This window comes from Polistes dominula, unplaced genomic scaffold (assembly GCF_049000335.1).
Source record: "Polistes dominula isolate Pdom_NZ unplaced genomic scaffold, Pdom_raw_medaka contig_25, whole genome shotgun sequence".
Taxonomy (NCBI): Eukaryota; Metazoa; Arthropoda; class Insecta; order Hymenoptera; family Vespidae; genus Polistes; species Polistes dominula.
This window is the reverse complement of record NW_028301094.1, coordinates 454,537-480,218: the sequence shown is the minus strand read 5'-3', so window position 1 is coordinate 480,218 and position 25,682 is coordinate 454,537. Positions and strand designations below refer to the sequence as shown.

Below are 25,682 nucleotides of genomic sequence, written 5' to 3'. Positions count from 1 at the left end.
ACACATTTGGTCTATTCAATTATTTAATAATTTTATTTCTAATCTTATCGTTTTAATTTTAAATAGTTTAACAAATTTTTCATTGCATAGAATAATTTCAAAACTGGTTTATTTTTTATGGTATTCTTTATTGAATTTGATGATACAATTATTGATTTATTTACACAACTTTAAATATTTTTAATTAATATTTTTACTAATATTACATACGTGGTATGTAATTTAGTAAGCACATATATAGTTGCATACTTTGATCTATTTGATAAATATTTAATAACTTTAACTTTTAATTATGTCAATTCTCATAGATTATATTTCTCTTTCAGATTTAAGATTTATTACTTCAGACAGTTTAAAGATTATAAATTACCAAAGATACTACTTCTAATTTTTCGTAAACACAAAATAACAAATTCCATATATTCATAAAACCTTCACATATGTGTAAATATTTTAGTATAAATAACAAAAAGTAAGAGAAAGATGCATAGAGTACATTCATACGTTCTGAATAAAAGATATGCACAAATGCAAATCTGAAACAATACGGATTAGAACAATAGAATAAATGAGAGAAATGAACAAAGCAAGAAACGGTGAAATAAAAAAATAAAAAAGGCCACCTCAATTAAGCAACTGAGAATCAATGACCATGTGACAAAAGGTGTCCTTACTTAAAAAAAAAATAAAATATTTCCTTCAAGAAAATGAGAAATAATTAAAGTATCGAATAAATCTTGGATAGAAGATATATATCACATTTGGTAGTACCAGTAAAGATAGGAAAATGTTATTTACTTTCTTCCAAAACAAGCGATCTTCGTGAAAGGCTTGGTAGGGAAAATCCAATGAAGTCTATCGTTAAGAACGATTTATCCCAACGGTAAAGTTTCGATGAACGTCGCGAAATTAAATGCCGAAAGGAAATCTTCGGAAAGACAAGTTTCCTTTGCAACACGTTGACTACTGAAACGTAAAACGAACCGAATCGAACCCACCCCCTCTTCTTCTCTCTCCTGACTATTCCGAAAATTCAAGATAAACGTATATACACATAAAGACTAGTTAAATGTATAGTATATGAGTCAAATGCAAATTGAGAAAAGGCAACGAAGAAATAGAGAAAGAGACGACGAAATCTAAAGTTTCATCTGAAGTGTACGCACAGTGTAGAAACGTATTTAAAGAAAGTAACCATGGAAATGTCGAACGTTAATCATTGTTTTGCAGTTTTCGTCAACAGTTTAACACAGTCTCTTTTCTTATAATGTCTCCTTATCTATGTTACTACGTACACTTTTCTATGTTCGCGCAGATAGACAGACGAATATTACACATTCGTTACACACTTTATCAATGTTTCAAGTTACAACTTTGCTAACGAGTTTAAAGACGATATATATATATATATATATATAAATACAATATTTGCGTGTATATGTAAATGTAAATGTATATATGTGAATATACATGAGTAATAAATTAACTTTATCTTGCAATACATAAATATAACTTTATAATCTTTTCAACAAAAATAATTAAAGACACGATAAGTCTTCATAAATACTTCAACCGTTCTCTCCTTTTTTATTTTATTCTCATTGTCTCACGAACGTGTATAAATTCATTAAAAATATGCACATTTACAGTTTATTTTTATTTTTTTTTTGAAAATAAATAACAATGTATGATTATTATGAAACGAGTTAAATCATAGAAATAAATTTAGTTTAGTAGTTTCGTATGCAAGAATTTTTACCTTTACCGGGTTTATCGTTAAGATTGAAACGAAGACTACTGTAATTACCAAAAATAACCTCCATATCTGGATCCAATGGGATTACTTTTTCGTCATCGTGCTTGATTGCTATTTCTACGTCTGGTTCAGCTTTTCGATAAAAAAAATACGGTATTTTCTCGTTAGCTCGTGCCATCTCTTTGATAAACTCCAGAGTACCGATTCGTTCTGATAGAGCCTGTATTTATATTTTTCTTTCATTTATATAAAGGATCCGAAAAGTCAACTGAGAGATAAGATCTATCGATCTATCCTAGAATACACTTAGTTGATTGATCTCATACCAAAAAAAAAAAAATGTAATTTGTATTACATAAAAATCGATGACAAAATCTATTTGCAAAAATGTTCATACTTATTTTTTTGTTTTATTAAATTTACTAAAATTAAATGAATTTTTAAATCTAATTTAAATCTGAATACTAATAAAGATCTTATCTCTTGGAATAATTTAATAAAACGTACCTTCATCTCGGCAAGTTTTTCAGGAGACAAAACACCTGTATCGTCTAACAAGAATGAATCCTTTGGGTAATTGAAACACTGTCTTAAAGTTTCTTGCGGATCTTTATCATTCAAAATACCTTGTAATTTAGCAGTAGGCATTACAGTTCTACCAGTGATTTCTTTGATCGCCTGAAAAACAATTCAATTATTTTCAAATTCACGTTGATGCATAATTTACGTTATGCTTAAATAAAAACAAGAATAAAACCGTAAAATCCTGAATTGATTTTTGAACATTCTGTATATCTAAATACTACTACACGTGTAAAACCTTGCTTGCTTATATTTTAACATTCACTGACACCTACACGTGTACACATACAATCGCATGATTTTCTGTTTCCCATTCGTCTTTTCGTTCCTATCCCTCTATCACACTGTCTTTGTCTTTTTCTTTTCTCTTTTATTTTTTTCCCCGAGTATCTATCTCTGCCTTTTTCCATGTCCAATCCGAACGGAAGCCCATCGAAATGGATAAAATCCTTGAAGCGAAAAACGCATTCAAAGGACCGATTCTATATCGCTCGGGTATTTGCATTTCCTACAATTTATTTGTTTCTACAAATTGAATTCGTTAGGCAAGCAAGCAAGCAAGCTACCAACCAACCAACCAACCAACCAGCCAACCAGGAAGCCAACGAAAGGATGGACGATCTCTGCTTTTCACGTAAATTTCTGCACGCTCGGAGCATGCGGATAAGAACTTTACATTGTAGGAATACATGCATTCTGTATACAGTAAGCATGCCACCAAAATACATTCTATTCTCTTCAAGCAAAACAATTTTCCTATTTCAAATCCTATTGTTTACATGAATTACGCTAACTGTGTGTTATCTTTTTCTATTATTTCTTGTCTCTCGTTACAAATCGTTTGAACAAACTAACACCTCTACCATTGTTCACTCAACAATATTCTTATACAAAAATTCATTTTTTGTCTTTCGTGATAAAAGTTCAAATCATCGAATTAGGTTTACCTGTTCGCTAGTCTCCCACCAGTGTTTGAAATATGATCTATAGATCGTTGCTTGATAGGTAAAATCTTCTAAGAATCGTCGCATTTCTTCTGCACATTTTGGCAATTCTATTGGCTACAATTTTAAATCGAAAAAGGTTCATTATTTATTTATCGATACGTTGATAACGTATATTTAATAATCGATACAAGAGAAGAATCTTTTATTGAAAGTAAATGAAAAAAAAAAAAAAAAGATGAATCTATTTCATTGTAAAATCGTAGATAATACTAGTCTATCGAAAAATATGATTTGAACACGAATCCTAGGTAATAATATCGTATCTGGATTCTTGATACCCACCTAATCTCGTTATCATTATTCTGATCTTTACAAGATTTCTATCTCGATGAAGCCGTTTTATTTAACGAGCTACGAATTAAATGTGGATCTACGAAACGAAAGATATTGGTAAGAGTAGGTTACTTCAATAATATCCGAACGATCCTCCTCATCTTCCTGTGGAATTCCAAAGGGTTCCCATTGTGTTCCCACTGGCCACTCTTTCAAATACTCTGATTCTTCAATGACTTCTTCTTCTTCTTCCTTATCTTTCTTCGTTTCATCGATAATACTTAAGAAGAATTACGTTATTCTTGTAATTATGATATTAATTGAAATTATTTTATTATCGTAGAGGAAAAATTCAATTAATTTTCAATATAAATAAATGATGAAAATTATACAAATCAATTTAATGATGATATTAAAATGATCATATCTAAATAGAGTACTAATATTATCTTAATTAACTTTTCCGTTGGAGAGACATTTGTTTGAGTTAAAAAAAGAAAAACATAATAAAAAAGGAGGAAGAAGAAGGAAAAGAAAGAAAGAGAGAAAGAGAGAGAGAGTATTTTAAATGATCAAGTTACACATCCTAGATCAAAATTTATTCGAATCACGTTCGTACTCACGTATCTCGTTCGTTGGTAGTCTCCTCTGGTTGTTGGTCGACACCACTACCCATACGATTCTCCTGTTCAGTTTCCTTCTCAGTTTCATTCACCACCTTCTCGTTCGTTGTTTCTCCTCCTTTATTGCCCTCCTCCTTTTCCATATTCTTCATCTCAACTGACTTTTCCTCACCAGCTACGATATCTGCCAGCACTTGTTCGACTGGCATAACAAATTTTTGATTAAACATTTATACATCCAAAGGGGGGTGAATATCCTATCATTTTCTAATCAAAATCCTATTTATATTTTTTATGATTCTACCATTTATTTATTTATTTAACTATGATTGATGATGCTACGTGAATCGAAGAGAAATATTTTATTTAGTTTGAATAATTCAATTGTATGTTAACGTCTGATGTAGTTTTGAATAAATTATTGAAGTTAAAACTACTTTAGAATCAGGGTGATTTGAAAATCGTGAAATGGAACAACGTGAAACGGAAGATGAAAGAAAAATAATTAATTAAATTCTATAAATAAAAATTCAGTGTCACAATATGTTTGTCCATTAATAATTTCGAAACTATACTCAACTTATCTTAATGAAAATTAATTTTATTTCACGTGATTTTTGCCAGCTTAGCACATTTTTTTTAATTATTTTTTATTACTAATTTAAAGATTTTTATTCAGAAAGGTTATCTAGATTCTGTAAGGTTCTTTCAATTCACGTCTCGAAGCTTGGTTTTCTTTGAAGGTTTCACTTCTAACACGCGTGATCTGTACACATCTGTTCTTTTTTTTTTTTTGAAAATAAATTTCATTTAGTTTGTCAGCAAAAAAAATTGCTCTTTACGTTTTAATTAATATCTCATTTATTTGATTTTCGAATTAACTGAAAATTTATTTTTTAGATTATAATTAACGATGATAAGAGAGTAGTTAAAAAGAGTCCTAGTGAATCAAATGAAATCGCTTGAAGAATAATAGCCAGCCACGGCAGTGATTTTCGAGATGATGAAAGATTGTTAAACGTCAAGTTTGCTTGACTAATAGAAAATTAAAAAGGGGAAAAAAAGATGAGCACTCGTAGCGAAAAGTAGAGAGAGAAAGAGAGAGAAAAAAGGGATGAACGAGAAATCAAGATCATTCGAGATAATCAAGTGACTCGTGGCTTTTTCAATTAATTGGATCGACGATATTAATTTTTTTCTGTATAAAGGAAGGAAACAGAATCGCGTTCCTTTCTTCGCTCGGATATTCGCATAATTTTGAAATCATTCGGAAGGAAAGAAAAAAAAACAAAATGAAAGATAATGAGAACGCTAACGATGATATTATTCGAATGGATATTAAAATGCAAAATAAAAATATACCTGGGTCGAGTGGGAAAACGATTATACGCGTTACTTGATCATTATTTTCGTCGATTGATGCTACTACTAAATGTATGATTAAATAAAATATACTACCTTCTCTTCTGATTATTTTTTCTTTTTTTCTTTTGTTTAATAATCTAATTATTCAATAATTATAACATACCGTTGCAATTAGCATTATTCATTTTGTTCTCGCATATGAAATTTAATAAACGTTTATTATCATTTTTCCTCTACTAACGAGATAATGAAACGTACAAAATTGATTATAAGTAAAATAAATATTTAGAATTTAATTACTGCGGTTGGTCTTGAATGAAAATATAAAGAATGTAAAAAAAATGATGAAACCAAACATTTCCTGAAAAGATTTCAAAGATTTACTTGTGCAATAATACCTTATCAACCAGAAACTTCGTTAAAATCTACGAGAGTTAAAGAGTAGTCAAAGAACATGTAATATTCACCCCATTGAACTTCCCCCTATCTTTTTCTTTTTCTCTCCCTTCCCCTTTTTCATATTTTAACATCAGTCAAATACAACATTTCCCAGGATAATTCCCGGAATATTAACAAACGTTTGTTCTTACAAAATATGAGATAAAGTTTAACAAGCAACAATTTGAAAATATATCTACTATCCTACTTTGAGACAGAAACTTAGTAATTATCAATGGTTCAAACATTTCAACAAAGACGAAGATAGTGAAAAAAAAAAAAGGCAAAAGAGTAGAATGATAAGAGCAATAACAAGAATAATAATAATAATAATAAAGAATAAGAAACAGAAAGATAAGAGGACAAAAGAGGAAACAGCAGTTTGGCGTTTATTGGATTAAATCTGAAGGTAGCAGGATTATATTGCGTATCATCTTCACGTTGAAAAATTGTAAAGCAAATCTATCGTTTGAAAGTTAAAAGAGTGAATGAGTGACTAATGTAAGAAAGAGAAAGATAGAAAGAAAGAAAAAAAATAAGAAAAAAGGAAAAAAAAGCAGCCTGTAAAGCTCTTCCAGGATGTTTCCTCGTCTTTTCGTAAAATATATCTATCCAGCAAAGCAAGTGAATCAAACGATATGAAAAGGAGAGAGTTCTGTCATCCCAAGCGAGACATAAATATTGATTAGTTGTTTTCAAAAGGAAGACAGAATGATAAACGTTTATAACTTGCTATTCCCTATAAATCAGACATTTCCGCTTAAATTCCTACGATCTCTTCCTATCTATTTCCCCTATTCCATCTCATCCTTCTTTATCTTTCTTCCTTTCATTAATAAAAACAAGATACTTTTAACGAATATTAATATATACCAAAAGAAATTACATTTACACTTATATATGAACCGTTCAGTGTACACATCGATTAAATCGACTTGTTGAAAAATCTTAAATTTGTGTTTGTGTGTTTGTGTGTGTGTGCCACACACCATCGTGCCACAAAGAGTTAAACGACATCATTTTTTTTTCCTCATTGAATAATAAGTATTACAACAATATACATTATTTCATATCGCATTTCTCAACTTGTTGTTTTATAGAGTTAATCGATGTGTGCACTGAACGGCTCATATGTCGTCCCAAACATTTTCTATTTAATTACAAAAATATTTCAGATGTTTGTAATATTATTTTTAACCGAACATTGAACTCTGAAATCATCCAATACTCTTTTACCATTGATTAATAATAAAAAGAAAAAAAGAAACCTTCGAAGAAAGCAAATCGTTACTATTAACTCCCAAAGTTAATCGAATAAAATCTTCGTTTATCACCAAAGTAAATGCGTAATCTTACTGTCGTAAAAATCTTTCACTCCTTCTGGATACTCAATACCATCCTCCTCAATGGCATCCTCTTCGTATGCAAAAATCCTTCTTATTTGATTAGCTTTCTGTAAGTATCAATTAAATTGAAAACAATTCAATATATTTATACATACATAAAACTGATTATTACAATAGTCTTATGTCAAAATGATTGTCTATAGTGATCCTGTAAAATAATGATAAGAAAAGATCACATATATAGATTTTATTCAAATATATTCCAAACATATGTTATAAGTTGTCGGTAGTTGACTCGAGAGACTGATTTGTTTATATTACGTAAGACGTATACGTCTTATGTACAAATTCCACGAATTCTCGTCATTCCTAGAAGACATTTAAGTAATATATACACTCTCTGTGTTTACATACACTATGTTATGACCCTCATAAAGTATATTATGTTTTGTTCTTTGCCAGAAGAGATTCAAAAGTGTAAACTTTAGATTCTTTTTTTCAAATTTGACACACTTGTAGTTCATGTAGTCCATGAGAAGAGATTCATCATTTTATCAAAATAAAATGTATATACATGATTTCTACAATCATTTGCATACATTTATAATGAATTGTCTATTGTACATTTGTTCATTTCTAATCATAAAAATAATATCAAAATATTTAGAAAGAAAAATATTCTTTACCCAGAATTCTTTTGCCTTGGAAACATCATCCTCTTCGAGTTCTCTCAAACTTTCTGCCATTCGTATGATAAGATCGATATGTGCACGTAACCATTTTTGCCATATCTCAGCTTCATCGGTGATTTGAGACAACCAAACAGACCAAACACGAAGTTTCTCCGATGGGACAGCATACAAACGGCGCATTGACTCTATGATTTCACTATTCGCATATTGAAATCAAAATATATACTTACACATATACAAATCACGCATACATATATTTGTATCAGCTTGACTAAACTTTGTAAACGATATTAGGATAAGTGTTTCGTTGTTTTAGAATGAAATTAGATTACCAAAAGATAAAATGTTTTAACTTGAAAAGATGTAATTCTCGTCTAATCGAAAATCTTGGCAGATTAAAAATAGCAAATAACATCGACTATCTTTAAATTTGATCTGTAAACGTGAGATCGAGACGTTGATAGAACACGTTTGTTTCATTTTCGAAAGAATCTACTTCTTAGCAAATTTTCAATGTATTTTCTTAAAACGAGTAATCGTTTTCAACCTACGTACACAAATACATGAGCACGCATATATCCCTACATATATGTATAATACATTTACATAAATACGTAGCATATAACATATACATTTACATTTACATACGAACACGTGATACATCTATACCTTTACATTTACATATATACATGCAATATGCATAAAGATCTACAAATCCGCGTACTACGTGTAACGTACATACAAATACACATATACATGAGCATATATATATATACATGCAGAAATTATGCAAATATAAAATCGTCTTTAAAAAAAAACAGAAAAAAAAAAGAAACCATGAATATAAGCTGTCTAGAAATTCTTACGTAGGTGGATACAAAAATAGAATAAGTTGAAGTGAAATAGTCACGACGATCTATCATAGACCCATCATCTCGACTATTTCAAATATGCGACTGGTTGAAAGTTGGTGGAGGGGAGGGGAGGGGAGGGGAAGAGAGAGATTAGGGGATTAGAAAAGACGATAATCTTCTTTTGGATATCGTCCCAAATTCATGGTTTGTCCCTTATTTTGATGAAGGAAGAAAAACTTGTTGACTTACTTAGGTTTTAATACCAGATTAGGAATTAGGTTAAAAACATTTGTAAATGAGTAAGAAAAAGATAGAGAAAGAGAAAAAGAGAGAGAGAGAGAGAGAGAGAATAAATTTGTACATATTCCCACGAATTTCCTGTCTTTCGGATTTGAGTTCTTAACTTACGTCATTCAACCTACACCTTGGACTAAAATTATCGATCAGTAATCATGAAAGTATTTTCAGATCGTGCACGATAAATTATACAACGTAACTCTTTAAATGTATGTTAGAGTTAAAAGTGTCCTATCCTGCTTTTTTTTTTTTTTAATTGTTAAATATGCATGATGGAATATATTTAGTATCGTCTCGAAAAATTTAAATTTGGTAAACCGCGACAGCCGTGGAATGGAATTATGTTTTTTTCTTTATTTTCCAGCAATTGCATATTTTGATATCTAAATTAAATAATAATAAATAAATAAAGAAGAAGAAGAAGAAGAAATAAAAGATTAAATTAAAATAAACTAATATAATTTTTTTTAATGTAATGGAGGAAATAAACAATTTGACGAGTATGACTTTCGAAAGCAATTGCAGCTAGTATTTCTCTCAAACTCTTTATTCATCTCTCTCTCTTTCTCTCTCTCTCTTTATCTTTCTTTAGTAAGACGACACTACGAGTGCCAGAGAATCCAAGTGCCGTTTTACATCCTTCTATATTTACACGGATTTCCCAAACTTTCTCGTTCGAGTTCGTTCTACCATCGACTAACCAGTAGACATTTCTTCCTATTCAAAGATCATCTTTATTACAGTTAAAATATAATCTTCATTATTTGAAAAATCAACCAAAATGATATTCTCCTTCCTTAAACTCTTTGCAGCACATTATACAACAACATAGTCCAATGTTGTTGCATAGAGAAATTTGATTTCTTATTTTGATTTTTTATTAAATAAATATATAACATAATATTTTAAAAGTTTAAAGTAAAAAGAGTTAATAACCAATTGCTTTGCATAAAATAAGATGAAATAGAAAACTTATGAGCACGTGTAAAAATTGCAATAATATTTCGAAATGGGACTAAAAACACGGTGGGTCCCACCGTGCATTACGATGTATCAAAAAGGTGGGACACTTTTAATCCTACCGTGTCTCAAAGAGTTAAACGATCCTTTATCGTTTCTTACTCTTAAATGAAAAAATAAAATAATAATGTTTAAATGAACAACTTACAATTTTGGTTGGACGTATTTGATTTTCATTGATTGGTCTTTCCCGGATTCCGCAGAGTCCTCTTCTTCCTGTTTAAGAGAAAAATAGAAAGAAAGAGAAAAGAAAAATAAACGAATAAACAAAATATTTACATATGAAATCAGTTTAGTTGTATCTTTTGCTAACAACTATAGAAACTGGTAACTCTTGGGACTACTGCTTGTCCACTGAGTCGATTGTGTAATGAGAAAGTAGAGTAAACGTAGGGACAGTATTTGTTCGTTAGCTTTACCTTCCTTTCTTTACTTTTACTTTATTTTCTATTCTTTTTTTCTCTTTCGTTGTTTATCAAACGGAAACGAACGTACGAGAGATACTACATCTACCATATCCAACTTAATACAAAGAATAACATTGGTGTCGTTGGTTTTTAATAAATTCATTGAACGTTCAATTAAAAATCAAATCTAATCGGTTCAAAAATCGAATGAAAATTATATTAATCAATTAAATAAATTTTTTTATATTGTACCATCGTGTGATTGATAGTTTTATTCAACAACAACAACAAAATATATAATTCACGAAATGTTAATCTTCGCAAAAATTTGGGACAATTCATTTCTTGCTAACACAATCGAAATCTTTTCTAATTTATCTCTACAGATAGAAGAAGAAGAAGAAAAAAAAAACAGAAAAAGGGGAAAAACTCATTGAAAGTTAGATAATATCAAAAAGATAGAAAAGTTTTTCCGATTGAAAATCAAACTCATCGTCGTTGACGAGTTTTCTCACTTATTCTTTTTTTTTTTGGGGGGGGGGGGTTTTCGGGCGTTCGAAAGGAGACAAAAAAGAAGCGAGGAAATGGGAGGGGAATTTAATCTGCTCGTGTAAAGGATGATGATAATTTTGTTTTAAAATATCAAGAAGAAATGCGAAAGAAATAGAATATCGTTTTTGACACTCTCTTTTCTATTTCAATCCTTCGTAGATATCATATCTTCCGTTATTACAATATCATCGAAAAAAAAAAAGAAAAAAGAAAGAAAAAGGAAATGATAGATGTGAAATTAGATATTCGAACATGTCAATCTTACAAAATCAATGAAGCGTAGAATAACATTTTCCAATAACGAGATCGACCGTACGAAAATCAGTGAGAAACGATAATGAATTTTCATTCGGCCGGGTTGCTGAAAGAAGAACAATGGCCGTCGGGTATAGAACTGGCTTCGTTCAAAATTTTCCGGATCTACGTGGTATAAATTATCTTCCCATTTCACTCTTTCTCTTTGCATATATATAGATTAACACATTCATATATATACACACACACACACAGACACACACATGTATATAAGTATATGCATAAATACATATGCGACATACTCGGAACATATTCTCCATTGAAATATTTCCATGACATTATATTCAATATCTCATACAAATATGATTTCACGATTATGACTGGTATGGACCTGAATATTTTACAATCTTTCCACATTTTTTTCCTTACTCTTTTATTAATTACAAAGGTTAATAACATCTGAAAATTTCTATTGTTCGTAAATCATATCCATAGAGAAGATATTACAGATAGAGTAGACAAAACATAGACGGTTGTGTAAGTGGAAATGTCTTTGCATGAATATAGCAGGAAAAAACGAAAGGTTGATGTTGTCTCTCTCTAACTCATGCGGTACACACACACATATATATATATATATAACGCAAGAAAGAACAAAAGGGTTAAAAAGGAACATAAAAACAAGATGAAAAATACTGCGATCGTTTTCGAATTAATGATTAAAATCAAATACGTTTCACGATAAAAATTTCACTTGTCAAATAATTCACGGTTCAGAAGTTAAATATAAAAATGATTGGAACAAAAGAAGGGAAACCAAAATTTCGGATATGAATTTTAATGGAGGATCAACGTCGTCGTATATTACACCTTACTTGACAATACTAACAATTAATTTGCGTAACCGAGTGTCTCTTCCACAACTTGATTTTCTATTATAAGGGAATACCGATCGATGATTGGAACATAATTCATGTCTCTTTCGAAGCACGAAAGCTTCTCTCGGGATCGTTTATATTCCTCCACTTTACGAAGAGAATAAATCTTCTAAAGGCCGATACCGTAAAAAAAAAAAAAGAAAAAAGCAAAAGAAGGAGACAAATAGATAATACACGTTCTTCGATCAAATTACTTAACAGTAAAAAAAAAAAAAAAAAGGTACAAAAAACAAGACGATAGGGAATAAATAGTCTGAGATAAAAAAAAAAAAAAAAGAAAAAGTTAAGAAGAGTAACATTAAATAAGTGACGTCATTAAAATTCATACGAACCAAATAGAAAAAAAAAATGAAAATATTAAGTGGAAGAAGATACGATCATACAAAAAGATTATCTCTTAAAAGATAAAAGATAAAACGAGTGGCAGGATGATTAAAAGAAAAAAGTCATTGTAAAAGCTTTTTGAAGATGAAATTAGAAAATGTTTGCACTTCTCTCTCTCTCTCTCTCTCTCGTAGATACAGGTGTACATGAACTGAAACATGTGTTAATTCTTATATTTAATTGCATTACTATTCAAAAGGTATAATATTAAACTACTTGCAAATCTATGATATCCTTTCGTTCTTCATCAAACGAAGTACGAATCGTAGAAATGCTCTTTGCTGGTTTTACCTGAATAGGAAGGATAAATGATGGAAACGTTTGAAACTGAGAGGTAGATAAAGAGGAAGAGAGATAACATTAATAGGAGAACTTAGATAGCAATATAATGAAACACTGAAACGGTGTAAGATAGAAAGAGGAATAGAGAAAGAGAAAGGAGATAGAAAATAGTTATGTTAACGAATTTCTACGACTATGGTTCTCCTTTCCTTATACCATGGAAAGCAAGTTAAACGTTATGTTACTATCCTATGATAAAGGCAGATGATACCATAACGATCAAAGATACGTATAAGTGTTCTCTTTAAAAGACTTTATGATTATCAAAATACAAAGCACACGATGTAATAAAATGTAATACAAAAAAATGACTCATGTCTTATGCGTCTTATGCATGTGTCTACTTAAATCATAAGTGAATCTAAAATGAGGAACAATTTGTTAGATAATTGATACGATTAAGAAGAAAAATCATCATGGTCAGTCTCTTTCTCTCATAATCTTCAAGAGAATACTAAAAGAAGAGAATTAATTCGGCACGTATTCAAAAGGTGAAATGTTTTCATGATGGCGTCGAATAGAACACGCGAAACGTTTGCTTGCGGCTCCTCAGCTCGTTTTCTTCCACTGCTATAAATAATTCGCGGACATAGCGAAAATAGCGATCAGGGACGTAACTTTGGGTACCCGAGAATATCATTGCGCTAGATGAAAACGTAAAATACAGACAGATATTATATACGGTCAAATATGTACAGATATATTATTTGAATTTTTCTTTTCAAATTTGTTTCAACAAGTTTATATTCTCCTCTCTCTCTCTCTCTCTCTTTCGCTTATTCCTCAAAGCTAGCAATTTCCTATTGAAGCGTTGAATGTCGATCGTCATGGCATTACTTCAGATCCTAAAGCTGGTTCCACTCATAGGTAGAACCAACCCATATATCCGCACACACAGGGTTCCCTTGTAACGTCATAATACCGAACTAGCTTGCATTGCATTACACAGACGTTAGAAAGCGAGATCCTATAGGATTGGGCGAATGCGCTTCGTTTACGAGAGTAAACTTTGACTATACTACCGGTTAATATGGTACCGTGCTATTCTTCCCACTTCCTACCCTCATCCCCCATCCCCATTTAAGCTCCCTTTCCAATTCCTTCCAACCTACCACCAACAGTAATCTTCAATGCATTTCTAACAGAGAATCTTCAATTGATAAGCTTCTCATGATTATCTATCTTTCTATTTCTTCTTATTGTTGTATTTTCAATACGATTATTAGTACATTAAGAGTATGGTATACTTTAATACATATTTCCAAGATCTTGGATAAGGATAACCGATTGAAACCGATTCAAGAGATATACAAAGGACATACTAAACTGTTAGAAACAATGACGAATAGGGTAACAATTCGAAGGTTGTTTCCATGAGGTGGATAGAAAACGCGTTTGATCGAGCGTACGAACGTGCTCATCGTTGCCTCGATAAGCCTTTTGTTTTCAAATCAATCCCACTGTATCGGCCGGTTGCATTTTAACCGATTCTCGAACACTACGTTCATTGTATGTGACGATTGCGTACTGAGTTTAAGCGGACCATTCAAACACTATTGTTCATAATTTTTTGTCTTTATTCATAAATCGAATAATAAAAAGTGCAAAAATCCTCATGCCTAAAAACTTGTTATTTGCAGTTTGAAATTTTGTGAGTGTACGATAGTAGAAAATAAACGTTAACATCATAAAATTATTATGATCGTTGTAGGATAAAAAAGAAGCGTGAAAGAGATACTCGAATAAAAAAAAATATCCTATAAAAACGCAAAGTAATATTTTGTTTTATCAACGTACTATTATATCTTGCGTTACACTCGAATGAATATGATTGAAAAACGAATAATAACGCCGTAAAATATCGTTAAAATGATGCCAAGGATGGGAGCATGACGACGAATGGCCAAGAAATAGTTTAGAAAATAGGGGAGGTAGGTGTATGTAACTGACTTTTACCTGAAATCCGGTTTACTTTGCCAAATCGGCTAAATGACCGTAGACGACGTAAATGAAGGAAAGTATACGAACTAGGGAAAATCGTGCCAAAATAATCTTTACTTTGACCAACACAGTCTGTACAAACGTATGTTACATTTTCATAAACTATTTGCATTTGTACATAGGTGTACGTATATGCACGTGTATGTATATATTTGTATTTAATTATGAGGTTTTAGAGAGTTAATACTAATTAACTGGTTTTCATATTTTAATAAAACGTAATTGCAAATATCCCGTACGTGTTTGTATTAATTTATGCATTGAAGTATTCATTTTATTTAGTTTGATATGTTTCATGCATGATGCATATTAGGATTACTTTGTTAATATTTTATTTTATTTTTGTTTTGTTATGAAACTATGATTCCATAATTTCAATAATTAACTTAATTATTTGACCATGCTGAAATTAATTTTAATTGGTTTAACTTGCTTCTTAATTTCACTAATATTATGCATCTGATTATGCACCGTAATTTTGATAAATAAATTTAATCATTTTAATGAATAATAAAATAATACTGTGCTCAAGTTTCTATAATCCCATAAATTTAATATCACACATAACAAATCCATTTCTCGAATTTTAGCCAGATATTTTGATCTCATTCATTAGAAATAAATTTTGTCGAATTAAATTCGCATAAGAGATAGGAAAGAGATTAAAAATAAAAAATGAAACGATCAGCAAATTCCAGAACCTCTCCCCCTGTTTTAATACCCTTTATACTTCTCCTAAACAAGTCTTGGACTTAATACTCTTCTAAAATGTTACTACTACCACTACTACTACTACTATTATTACCAGCAACAGCGAAAGTACTTTCCAATTCTCTCCCTCTCTCTCTCTTTCTCTCTCATTCTTTCAATGCGATAAAAAAAGCTTAAGTAATTATCTTGCGGCCTCTTTTCTAGCTGCACAAGAAAGAGAACAAAGTATTTGAACACACACAAACATAGACAATGTTTATGCATATATAGATAATATGTATGTATAAGTTGGACTCGTTCTTTTCGTCAAACGTGCCACGTTGGCATCTTTTCAATTTTGAAGTACAAGTGATGTATTTTCTTCTTCCTACGGTTAAACAAACAACAACAACAAGAAGAAGAAGAAAAAAAAAATAAATAAAACCCGTAAAGAGGTAAAAGAAGAAAGAAATAAGAAGGAAAGAAACTTAAAGAAGAATTCGTCTGTTATTCTCCAAACGTCCAACGAACAGCTACTACACTTACCACTACTATCACACACTGTTACCAGTAAATGGAGGGTTAATCAAAGAGCTAAAGATCTGGATCAACGAACAATTCTTTATTTTTCCTTCCCTTAACAGTCTGCACTTGTATCTATGTGTTTCTAAGGTATATATATGGGTCTCTGTCTGTGTGTGCGTGTTTTTAGTACGTACCACTTTAACACCGGTCTAAGAATTTGATTTATATTTGTGTGTGTGTGTGTGTGTGTAGATGTATGTAAGTGAACACACTAAGGTAAAACTAGAAAGAAGAAGAAGGAGAGAGAGTATTTCATCGCTGAAGGATTTGTTCGTCTTTACTTTTTCCGCCTTTTCGAGTCTAAAGAAGCACTGGCTCGTAAGAGGGGAAAAATTACGATGCATTATGCGCAAAGCGAGTTAGAAAAATTAATGGACGAACACGTACCACCACGCCGAGCGAGCGAGCGAGCGAACGAGCGAGCGAGCGAACGAGCGAGCGGTTTATTCGAAATAGAATTGCGAGTATGCGATTGCTACGAGTTTTATATCGTAAAGTAAAGATAAAAGAAAAAGTAGGAAAAAGAAAGAGAGAGAGAGAGAGAAAGATAACTAAGAATAATATTCTTTTCACCTACATTTTGAGATCTCACGAAGAATTTTCCTCTTGAATTTTCTTATTTATTTTTATTTCATCGACTCATTTGATTTATTTTGTTAATTCTTTTCTCTCCTATTTTTTTTTCTTCTTTTCCTATCGATTAGCGCATTTTAAGTAGATGCATAATGTCTCGACAAGTATAACCAATTAAGCGAAATAAAATGAAATTTTGTAGTGAAGAAGAATTTTCAAACAATATGTTTCTCTTGAAAATTGAATCGATTAAATTTAATTCTTATTTTCTATGCAACTAACCCACTCCTACCCACTCCTATTTTTAAATTGTTATCTTTTACGTATCTACAAAGAAAGCATTTTAAATCTTGGCTTATTGGAGGAACGTTTCGAATGAATTCCTCTGCGTATTCTATTTCATGAACGATTTCCCTACAATTTTCTCATTGTCGGAGGAATATAAAGAAAAAGAAAAAAAAAAAAAAAAAAAGAAACTGGAATAAAATGAGTTTTTTGTGCATTTTTCAATCAACACTTGACGAATTTTCATCGACAAATTTTCTCATCTTTCCATTTGAAATCATCTGATATTAAGTTTAATTATAAGTTCCTTTCTTTTTCTCTTCTCTTTCAATTGATTTCACGAACAATCGGATAAGAGTAAAACAATTATAGATATCGACTATCAACCACTTTTTCTTCTTCTAATTGAAAATGAATTCGATCGTAGAAATCGTTTTCCATATCCTAATTATCACGACTTTTTTTTCTTCCCTCTTCTTCAAAATATATATTTTACATACAAATTTCGTTTTATTTAATTTCATTTTCATTCTATTCTTTTACAAGATCAAAAAAGGCTACGATATGGGGGGAAAAAAAACCCTCAATCAGCTATTTTGTTTCTTTTTTATTCTCAAATATTCTTTCTGGATAGTTTTTTCTTTTTCTTTGTTCGAGGTATGAATCGATAATGAAATCTCGCAAGCGTGATTGCGAGACTCGTGAAAGGATAAAAAAAAAAAAGAAAAAAAATATCACACACACACACACAAAAAGGAAATATCAAAAAGAATAAACAATATACAAGAGAGAAGGTAAAAAGAATAGGATAAAAAATAAGCTACGAAAGGAGTGATAAAATGTGGTTGGTTAGGAGATAAAAAACAGAAAAATAAGAAATGTCGTAAATCCTAAAAGGGAAGAAGAGCTTCCGTGGTTTCTCAAGGACAACAGCGATAAAATTGTAGGAACTCGAGACGAGTAATAAAAGCCGATATTCGGTAAAATTACGTGTGCACACGTACGTACATTCAATAGAATTAAATTAACAATTTAATTTAATGTTAATCATACCGTTCACACAATAAAAATTAGAAAAAATATTGTCGTTTGAACAGAGAGAAAGAGAAAGAGAAAGAGAAAGATAAATGGAACGACAAAGCCACGAGAGTGAATAAATAAGTAAATAAGTAAATAAGTAAATAAGTAAGTAGTTAAGTCATAGCCGGAAAACTGGTCGTAAGGAAGCATCGGAAATTCTCGTTAAGTCGTGTCGACGAATCGTCGTCGTCGTCGTCGTCGTCGTCGTCTTTGTACTTTAATGATTCATGCTACGAGCAAGAAGGGTTTTCCCTTCTAAAGTTCCATTTGATATTGTCGATCAAGAGACAAAGAAATTGTGTTAGCTTCTCGTCCATCTCTCTTACTCTCCATTTATCTTTATCTATCTTTATTCTTCCTTTTCTATTATAAAACAAATATCAACAGAAATAGAATGAAAATTTCTATTAATGATTTGACGATACATCGATTAAAAACTTCTTTTTAACAATACCTATCGTATATAATTTGATTTCTTCTTCCTAATATTGGATTGTTCGTAAAGTAATTTCATTTTTTTCCTGACACAATAATGGCATTAGTTGATGCAAACTGTCAAATAGTAACACGTGAAATTGTTGAGAGTTTAAATTTATCAAATTCAACTATTTATGCTCACTTGAAAGGCCTCAGTTTAATCTCGAAACAAAAATGTGTCTTCATTTTTACAAAATAATCAACGAAATGACTTTTCGCACAATACAATATTAATAAATATTATCTTTAAATATTATTTCGTGCTTTATCTTACGATACTGGATGAAAATATATCGTGTACACTAAGTGATGATAATGATGCTAATATGTAAATAAATTAAAACGATTAGTTTAATGAAATAAAAAAAGATGAATAAAATAGAACTAATAAAAGAAATGGGGAAACGGATTAACGAAATTAACCTACGTGAGAATGCATAATGTGAATGAAGATAAAAACGACGTCGTAGATAACACGGCATTTTTATTCTTTCTACAAACTTTATTTTCATCTAAATGAAGTTTTGGTAGAGGAAAAAGTAATGTGAATCAAATCGAATCAAAAAAAATAAATTGAACGATCAAATTTCCTCGACCATGAAAATATGATGATCGTGATCGATGTAAAAAGGTATACAATTTTCAGATAAAACGGTGATTAATTTTGTCAAAGAGAAAAATATTTCATGAACAAATCTGTTCTTTAAACCTTTCGCTACTACGGACCACTATAGTGGCCCTCCATAAAATACCGCGTATTTTACATACGACGAACCTATGCAGTTCATCACACACTGTACACATGTAATTTTAGTGTTTTGTTTCTTTTGATTTAAAAATCGTTAATATCAACAAGAAAATTACTTAAAAATAAATAAAGTGCAATTTCGATGCAGCTGCACGTATTAGCAGCCCCGTACAGTAGAAGAAAAGACGCCTGTAGCGAAAGGGTTAAATTAAATAATATTTAAACAATAGCAGATGCGAATTCATTCTATGCGACAGTATTTTCTACGAACAAGTAGAACATTCAGCTTATTTATCAGACAGGAGAGTTATCGTCCGGGTATACTCGACCGTAACACGATTTTAGATTTGCATACATACATACATATATGTATATAAGTATGCATACATAGGTTGAACGTTCGAGAAGAGAATGATGAGGAGGAAGAAGAGAAGCAGGATGTTACGTATTATCGGAAAGGAATAAAATGAAGAAGAAGAAGATGAGGAGAAGATGGAAGAGTCCCCTCTTTATCCGATAGAAAAATCGTTTCACGATCGGTGCTTTGGCATTCGATTACCCGCAAGAACTTTAATGATTAATAGCACCGCTTTTTTACGGACGAACGCTTTATATTTCATCTCTCTCTCTCTCTCTCTCTCTCTCTTCTTTTAAACTAAGAATCGCATATCCGATCTAACGAAAAAACTCTTCCCATTTCGTAACACTGTAAAGATGCGATCACTACCAACCAACCAACGAACGAACCAACGAACCAACCGATCGAGTTTAGAAAGAATGCGACGAAAAATTGTTCTTTCCTAAAGAAATAAGAATCCCCCTAAGAGTTCGCAGATACCCTGAGCATGAAAGAAAGTCTCCAACTCCTTCCTTACACGATCATTTACCAGCATCAGAGATTCCAAAGTAGAAAGCTAAAGAAAGTAGGAAGAGAAAAAAAAATATCGAGGAATGCGATCGACCTTAGCGAAGAATTTCTTACTACCATGGTCACACAATACCAAAAGTACAATAAACCATCAACCCACACACTTACATTATGATCAGAACATTCAATGAATACTACTACTTTGTCGATTGAGTATTTACGTGTTAAGCGTTCTATAAAATGAACTTTGCATTTTTATGAATGAAAACACGATTTTTCTTTCTTTTTTTTTTTTTTTTAATCTAAAATACATCTGTTAGTCGGTGTTGTATAAAGTTACATAATATTTTGTAAGATATTGAAGTAGATAAAAATCATAGTGAGCAAATCAAATCTTTAAGTGTTAGAAATTAAATAGAGAATAAAATTAGAATAAAAGAGGAAAGAGGTAAATTACATTTTTACATGCACTCACATAAATGTGTCCATAATTATGAAAGTGATTTAAGTCATGTATCTCTTGTTTCGAGATATTTCAAGATTTCTATTTGAACACTCTATATGAATTCTATATAATATTGAAATAACAAACATTATCTGACGATTCATTTTTGACAATATCGTTTTCAAATTACATTGAATTTATTTAGTTTCAAATAACTGATAAACTCATTTGTTTTTGTTTTTTTTTTTTTTCATTTTGACTTAGACAAGACCACTTTTATAATTATGGTCACAAATAATTGGCTTTGAAAGAAATAAAATCGAAAGATTAGAATAGAAGATAATAAAAGAGTATAAAAATTAGAAAGAGAGAAGAAGAAGAGGAGGAGGAGAAGAGGTTTCGGGCAAAGTATCAAGAAAAGTAGAATAAGAAGAAGAATTAGTGGAGAAGGATGAGGAGAAATAAGATGAAGAAGAAGAAGAAGAAGAAGAAGAAGGGAGACTAAGTAGTCAGCTAGAAATAGCTAATATGACATTCACTCTAAGACGGGCGGCCAACCGGCCCGGACGAACGCGGTGCGTCTCGTAATATCATCTTCCTATACGATATACACATAATTATCATTATCACAATCCTTATTTAACATACCAAACTTCAGCATCGTTATCGTGATCGTCATTACACTATCAGTCCAAAACAAAATCAAAAAAAGATACACCTAAACACTTATCAACTAACCCCAACGACGTTCATGGGACACATTCGATTCAGTATCTTTATCTTTCTTTATCTTACATTCCCATTTTTGTTCTCTCTCTCTCTCTCTTTCTAACCCTATAACTCTCGATCTATAAAGACACCATACAAGGAACATAAAAAGGAAGGAGAAATGGAGAGTAAAAAGAAAAAGTGTTGAATACGAAGGAAGGAAGGAAGGAAGGAAGGAAGGAAAGAAGGGTAGAAAGAACGAAATACCGTGGTGCGAAAAAACGCGATCGATAAAATACTTTTCCTTTTTTTATTTCTCTCTCTCTCTCTCTCTTTCTCTCTCTCTTTCTGTTTCTTTTTTCTTTTTCTTTTTTTTTTTTAACTCGACTCTCAATGTCTATCTTCATTTCTCTTTCTCTTTTTCTACCAACTTTCTATCCATTCTCATCTCTACTTTTCCATCGACTCTACAACCATCATCCCGTGCTGTGTCGTGTATAAGAAACAAACTTAAGAAAAGAAAGAAAGAAAGAAAAATAGGTAAAAGAAAAAAAAAAAGAAAACATTAAGGATTGGAGGAAAAATAGAAAGCGTAATGTATATATATATATATAAATAAACGAAAAAGCTTTGTTTCAATAATTCCTTGTGCTTTGTTCTCTACGTTAGAGACAAGTGCGCGTATTAGATCGATCGTGTAACAGAAAGTCTATCGGAAAAAAGCAATCATAAGAAGAAGAAGAAGAAGAAGAAGAAGAAGAAGGAGGAGAAGAACAAGAAGAACTTTGTACAAGTTTTCATTGAATTATGAACAACGGATAAAAAAACACGTGAACAAAATTCGTGAATATTTTTGTCAGTGCAACTTAAAAGGGCCGAGGATTAAAGTGTGTTATTGAATCAAACATCCTTCAAAAACAATTACGACAACAAAGTGTCATCGATTTTACAAAAAAAAAAAATAAAAGAACTGGACAGAAAAAAAAAGAACCGTCATATCTGTACAATAGTTTTTAAATTGACGTCGAATATTGTTCGTCCAAATTTCAATAGGGGATCTCAACACATCTATCGTCGTGGGCCATCGTCGTCGCCCATCGTCGTCGCTCATCGTCGTCGTCGTGGTCGTTTTGGTGTTCGTCTTTTGGTGTTCGTCTTCGTCGCCGGCAAGAATCTAATTTTAAATGTTAGATAATGCACACCAGTGTATGCTCGGTTACTAAAACGGTACACGCCGATGGTGCACAAACGTTCGTACGCATGCGCGTTCAAAGCGGAGAAACTCGAGCGGGAGGATGACGATGCTACCTACCTCTATCTCTTTCTTTTTCTTTTTCTTTTTTCTCACACTAACACACACACAAACACACACATATGTAAATGCATACATAGATATATACTTTCTTTCTCTCTCTAACACATACTCACTCTATTTCCGTTTTCGCACTCTTCAATTCGGTGCTCTCCTTTCTATTTATCTATTCTCTATACTCTCTCTCTCTCTCTCTCTCTCTTACTCACACATGCTCACACACTCACTCTCTCTCTCTCTCTTTTTTTCCTCACCCTAAATACTCTCTCTCTTCTCGGCTTTCCCTCGATCTATCTATTTATCTCTTTCTCCCATTACTGTCTCCCGTTTTCGGTCCTCTTCCTTGTCCCTTTTTCATCTCTTTCCCTTTCTTCTCCTCTATTTCTCTTATTATATGGGTATATATATATACATTCATACATATACATGATACTGACTGGTTGTATCAGCCTTCCTCACCCCCAACAAAAATATCCTCCCAGTGTTCAGTTATATCAGACGAAATAGCAACACCTTTCCTTTCCCTGGCCTTTTTCCTATCTCAGGTTCCATGCTCAATTACTCGTCCTATTGTCATCTCCTATTATTTTTCTATCTCGTGTTACTATCCAGCTTTACTATGTGATAAAAAATCAACTTTGCATGCTATCTCCCTTTTTTCTCTTGTCTTTCGTTTTCTGTCTCATTATGGTTTTACTGGATTAGTCGAAGGGTCTTTTTATTACAAGAATTCGTACCAAATAGTTCACAAAGTTTTCCTTTTTCTTTTTTTTTTTGTTCTTAATATCGAACATTCTAATCTCTTCGTCACGTTAATTTGATCTTTTAATTATGATACATAATTATGTGTGTCAGAAAAGCAAATTGATTAGAAAATTTGTGGATCAATTAATCGAGTTTGTTTCTAACGACTAATAACTTTTTCAAGATATTAAAATAGAAAGATGGTAAGAAAATAAATTGAATCTCACGTTTTTCCAGAAAGATTATAATAATAATGATAATCGAGACTCGAATGAACTTGAATGAATTAGAACTTTGTTGAAAGATGTGATCGTCGTGAGTATTACTGCATCTTACAAAGTATCCTAGTCGACATTCGGCTACGAACAAAACTCAAGGGAATATGAACAAAGGGTTTTAAAGGAGAGTTGATTTTAGGGTTACTTTAGGGACAAGATAAAATTCAAAAAGGAAAATTATATTCTAGTAAGATTTAATCTGTGGTCAGGAAAGAATTCTCTCCAAGTTTGTTTTCTATGAATATATCAATTCGACTTTGGTTAAGTTGCCTGACTCAACGTTGAGTAACTCCACTTGGAAGAAGACTAACCAACCGGCCCGCATTTAGTTTGCGGTCAGCCGATGACAGCTCTCTCTCTCTCTCTCTCTCCCTCTCTCTGTTTCACTTTCCATCTCTCCATCTCCCACCTCTCTTTTAACAAAAAAGAAGACTTTCTTCCACATTGAGATAGTTCGTGATTTAAAATGCTCACCGAACTCTCTACGAGTTGGTTTCTTTTCTTTTCTTTTCTTTTTTTTTTTCTTTTCTTCTTTTTTTCTTTTCTTTTCTTTTCTTTTCTTTTCTTCTTTACAGTCGATGAAGCTGAACAACGACATCTCATCAACCCCCTGGTTCCGCCACACCTTCTTTGACTTCTCTTCCTAGTACCCCTCTACTCTCATTTACATCCCACCTACTACTACACCTAGTTCTTTCTTTCTTTCTGTTCTTCTTTTTCTTCTTCTTCTTCTTCTTCTTCTTAGTCTTCTTTTCTCGTTCGTCTCGGGTCTCTCATAGAATTACAGTAGAAACTATAAGAAAGTTCTATGCCGTGCAACCCTGGTGCGACACTGATCGATCGACCTCCCTTACGTAATATGATGAAACCGAACGGCGAATCGGCGGATAATTAATTTTAAACTCGACTTGAGGCTTTAGGTAAGAACAAACAAGGATATTAAAGCGATAGAAAAAAAAAATGAAAAGGAAGGAAGGAAGGAAGGAAGCATGGAAAGATGGAAAGGATGTATCCGTAATTTTATCTCATGAAATTGGTAAAATAGAATGAAAGATTATGCTTATTTTTCTCTTTCAAATATCTCATATTTTTCATATATGAATGTTTTTTTTTTTTAATTTTATGTCAAATATTACAAACTAATAATTTGACTTTAAATACTCCAACGATATCTTTTTTTATTTATTTATTTGTTTATATCTTTTTTCCATGTATTTTGTTGAAAAATATATATTCTAAAAAATATAAATACACGTATCGAAAAATAAAATTGATAGATTTTATTTTGAAAACGAAAGGAAATAGAAAAAGAGAGAGAGAAAGAGAGAAATTGTTAGTTTTCATGGGAGAGAGAACAAAAAAAATAATACGAGTGCAATATTTACAATAGGTGTTCTATTAAAACTATGACGAAAATATGTTTTTCTTTTTGATCAAAATGATATAACGAACGTTTACATTGGTCAAAGTTTTAATTGCTTTTTAAAAGTACATTTTAATAATATGATTCAACGCAATAGGAAAAGCTGCGTATGCGTACGTGTGAGAGTACTTACATGTGTGTGCGTGTGTGTGTGTGTATTTTTAAACTTTTAATCCACCGTAACTAAACTCGAATGGGAATTAAACGTGAGAAAAAGAGATAGCGAGAAGTATCATCATAGTTATTGAAAACAAAACAACAACAACAAAAAGTGTTCGGATTAATACATTGATATACCTTTCCTCATCCTTTTTTTTTTTATTATTCATTGTAA

At 31.4% G+C, this 25,682-nt stretch overlaps 2 protein-coding genes across 7 annotated transcripts in view; one reads left to right on the top strand and one right to left on the bottom strand.

The window, feature by feature from the left end:
- Positions 1 to 264: 264 nt before the first annotated feature.
- Positions 265 to 24,845, bottom strand: LOC107072274 (uncharacterized). Its single transcript, XM_089176561.1, has 10 exons — positions 22,904 to 24,845; positions 10,402 to 10,469; positions 8,077 to 8,278; positions 7,401 to 7,497; positions 4,242 to 4,443; positions 3,701 to 3,898; positions 3,556 to 3,559; positions 3,286 to 3,399; positions 2,264 to 2,434; positions 265 to 1,976 (listed from the first exon to the last, which is right to left on the bottom strand). The coding sequence occupies exons 1-10, from the start codon at positions 22,979 to 22,981 to the stop codon at positions 1,731 to 1,733; spliced, it is 1,380 nt and encodes a 459-aa protein (XP_089032687.1). The 5' UTR covers positions 22,982 to 24,845; the 3' UTR covers positions 265 to 1,730.
- Positions 21,363 to 25,682, top strand: part of tn (tripartite motif containing protein thin) — a 49,427-nt gene continuing 45,107 nt past the window's right edge. For 3 of the 6 annotated variants that reach the window (XM_089176458.1, XM_089176463.1, XM_089176462.1), the window contains exon 1: positions 21,407 to 21,458. The gene's annotated coding sequence lies outside the window, so the exon portion shown is untranslated. Of the gene's footprint in view, positions 21,459 to 25,682 lie in introns of all 6 variants that reach the window. The other 3 variants (XR_016177898.1, XM_089176461.1, XM_089176459.1) reach the window with 3 other exon arrangements.

What these genes read in the sequence shown, in the direction of transcription:
- LOC107072274 (XM_089176561.1), bottom strand. Translation starts at nt 22,981, where the DNA reads ATGTATGCATTTACATATGTGTGTGTTTGTGTGTGTGTTAGTGTGAGA. An exon ending in GGTGGGAGACTAGCGAACAG is followed by an intron (nt 2,435 to 3,285) that starts GTAAACCTAATT and finishes ATTGTTTTTCAG; the next exon opens with GCGATCAAAGAAATCACTGG. An exon ending in AAAAACTTGCCGAGATGAAG is followed by an intron (nt 1,977 to 2,263) that starts GTACGTTTTATT and finishes ATATAAATACAG; the next exon opens with GCTCTATCAGAACGAATCGG.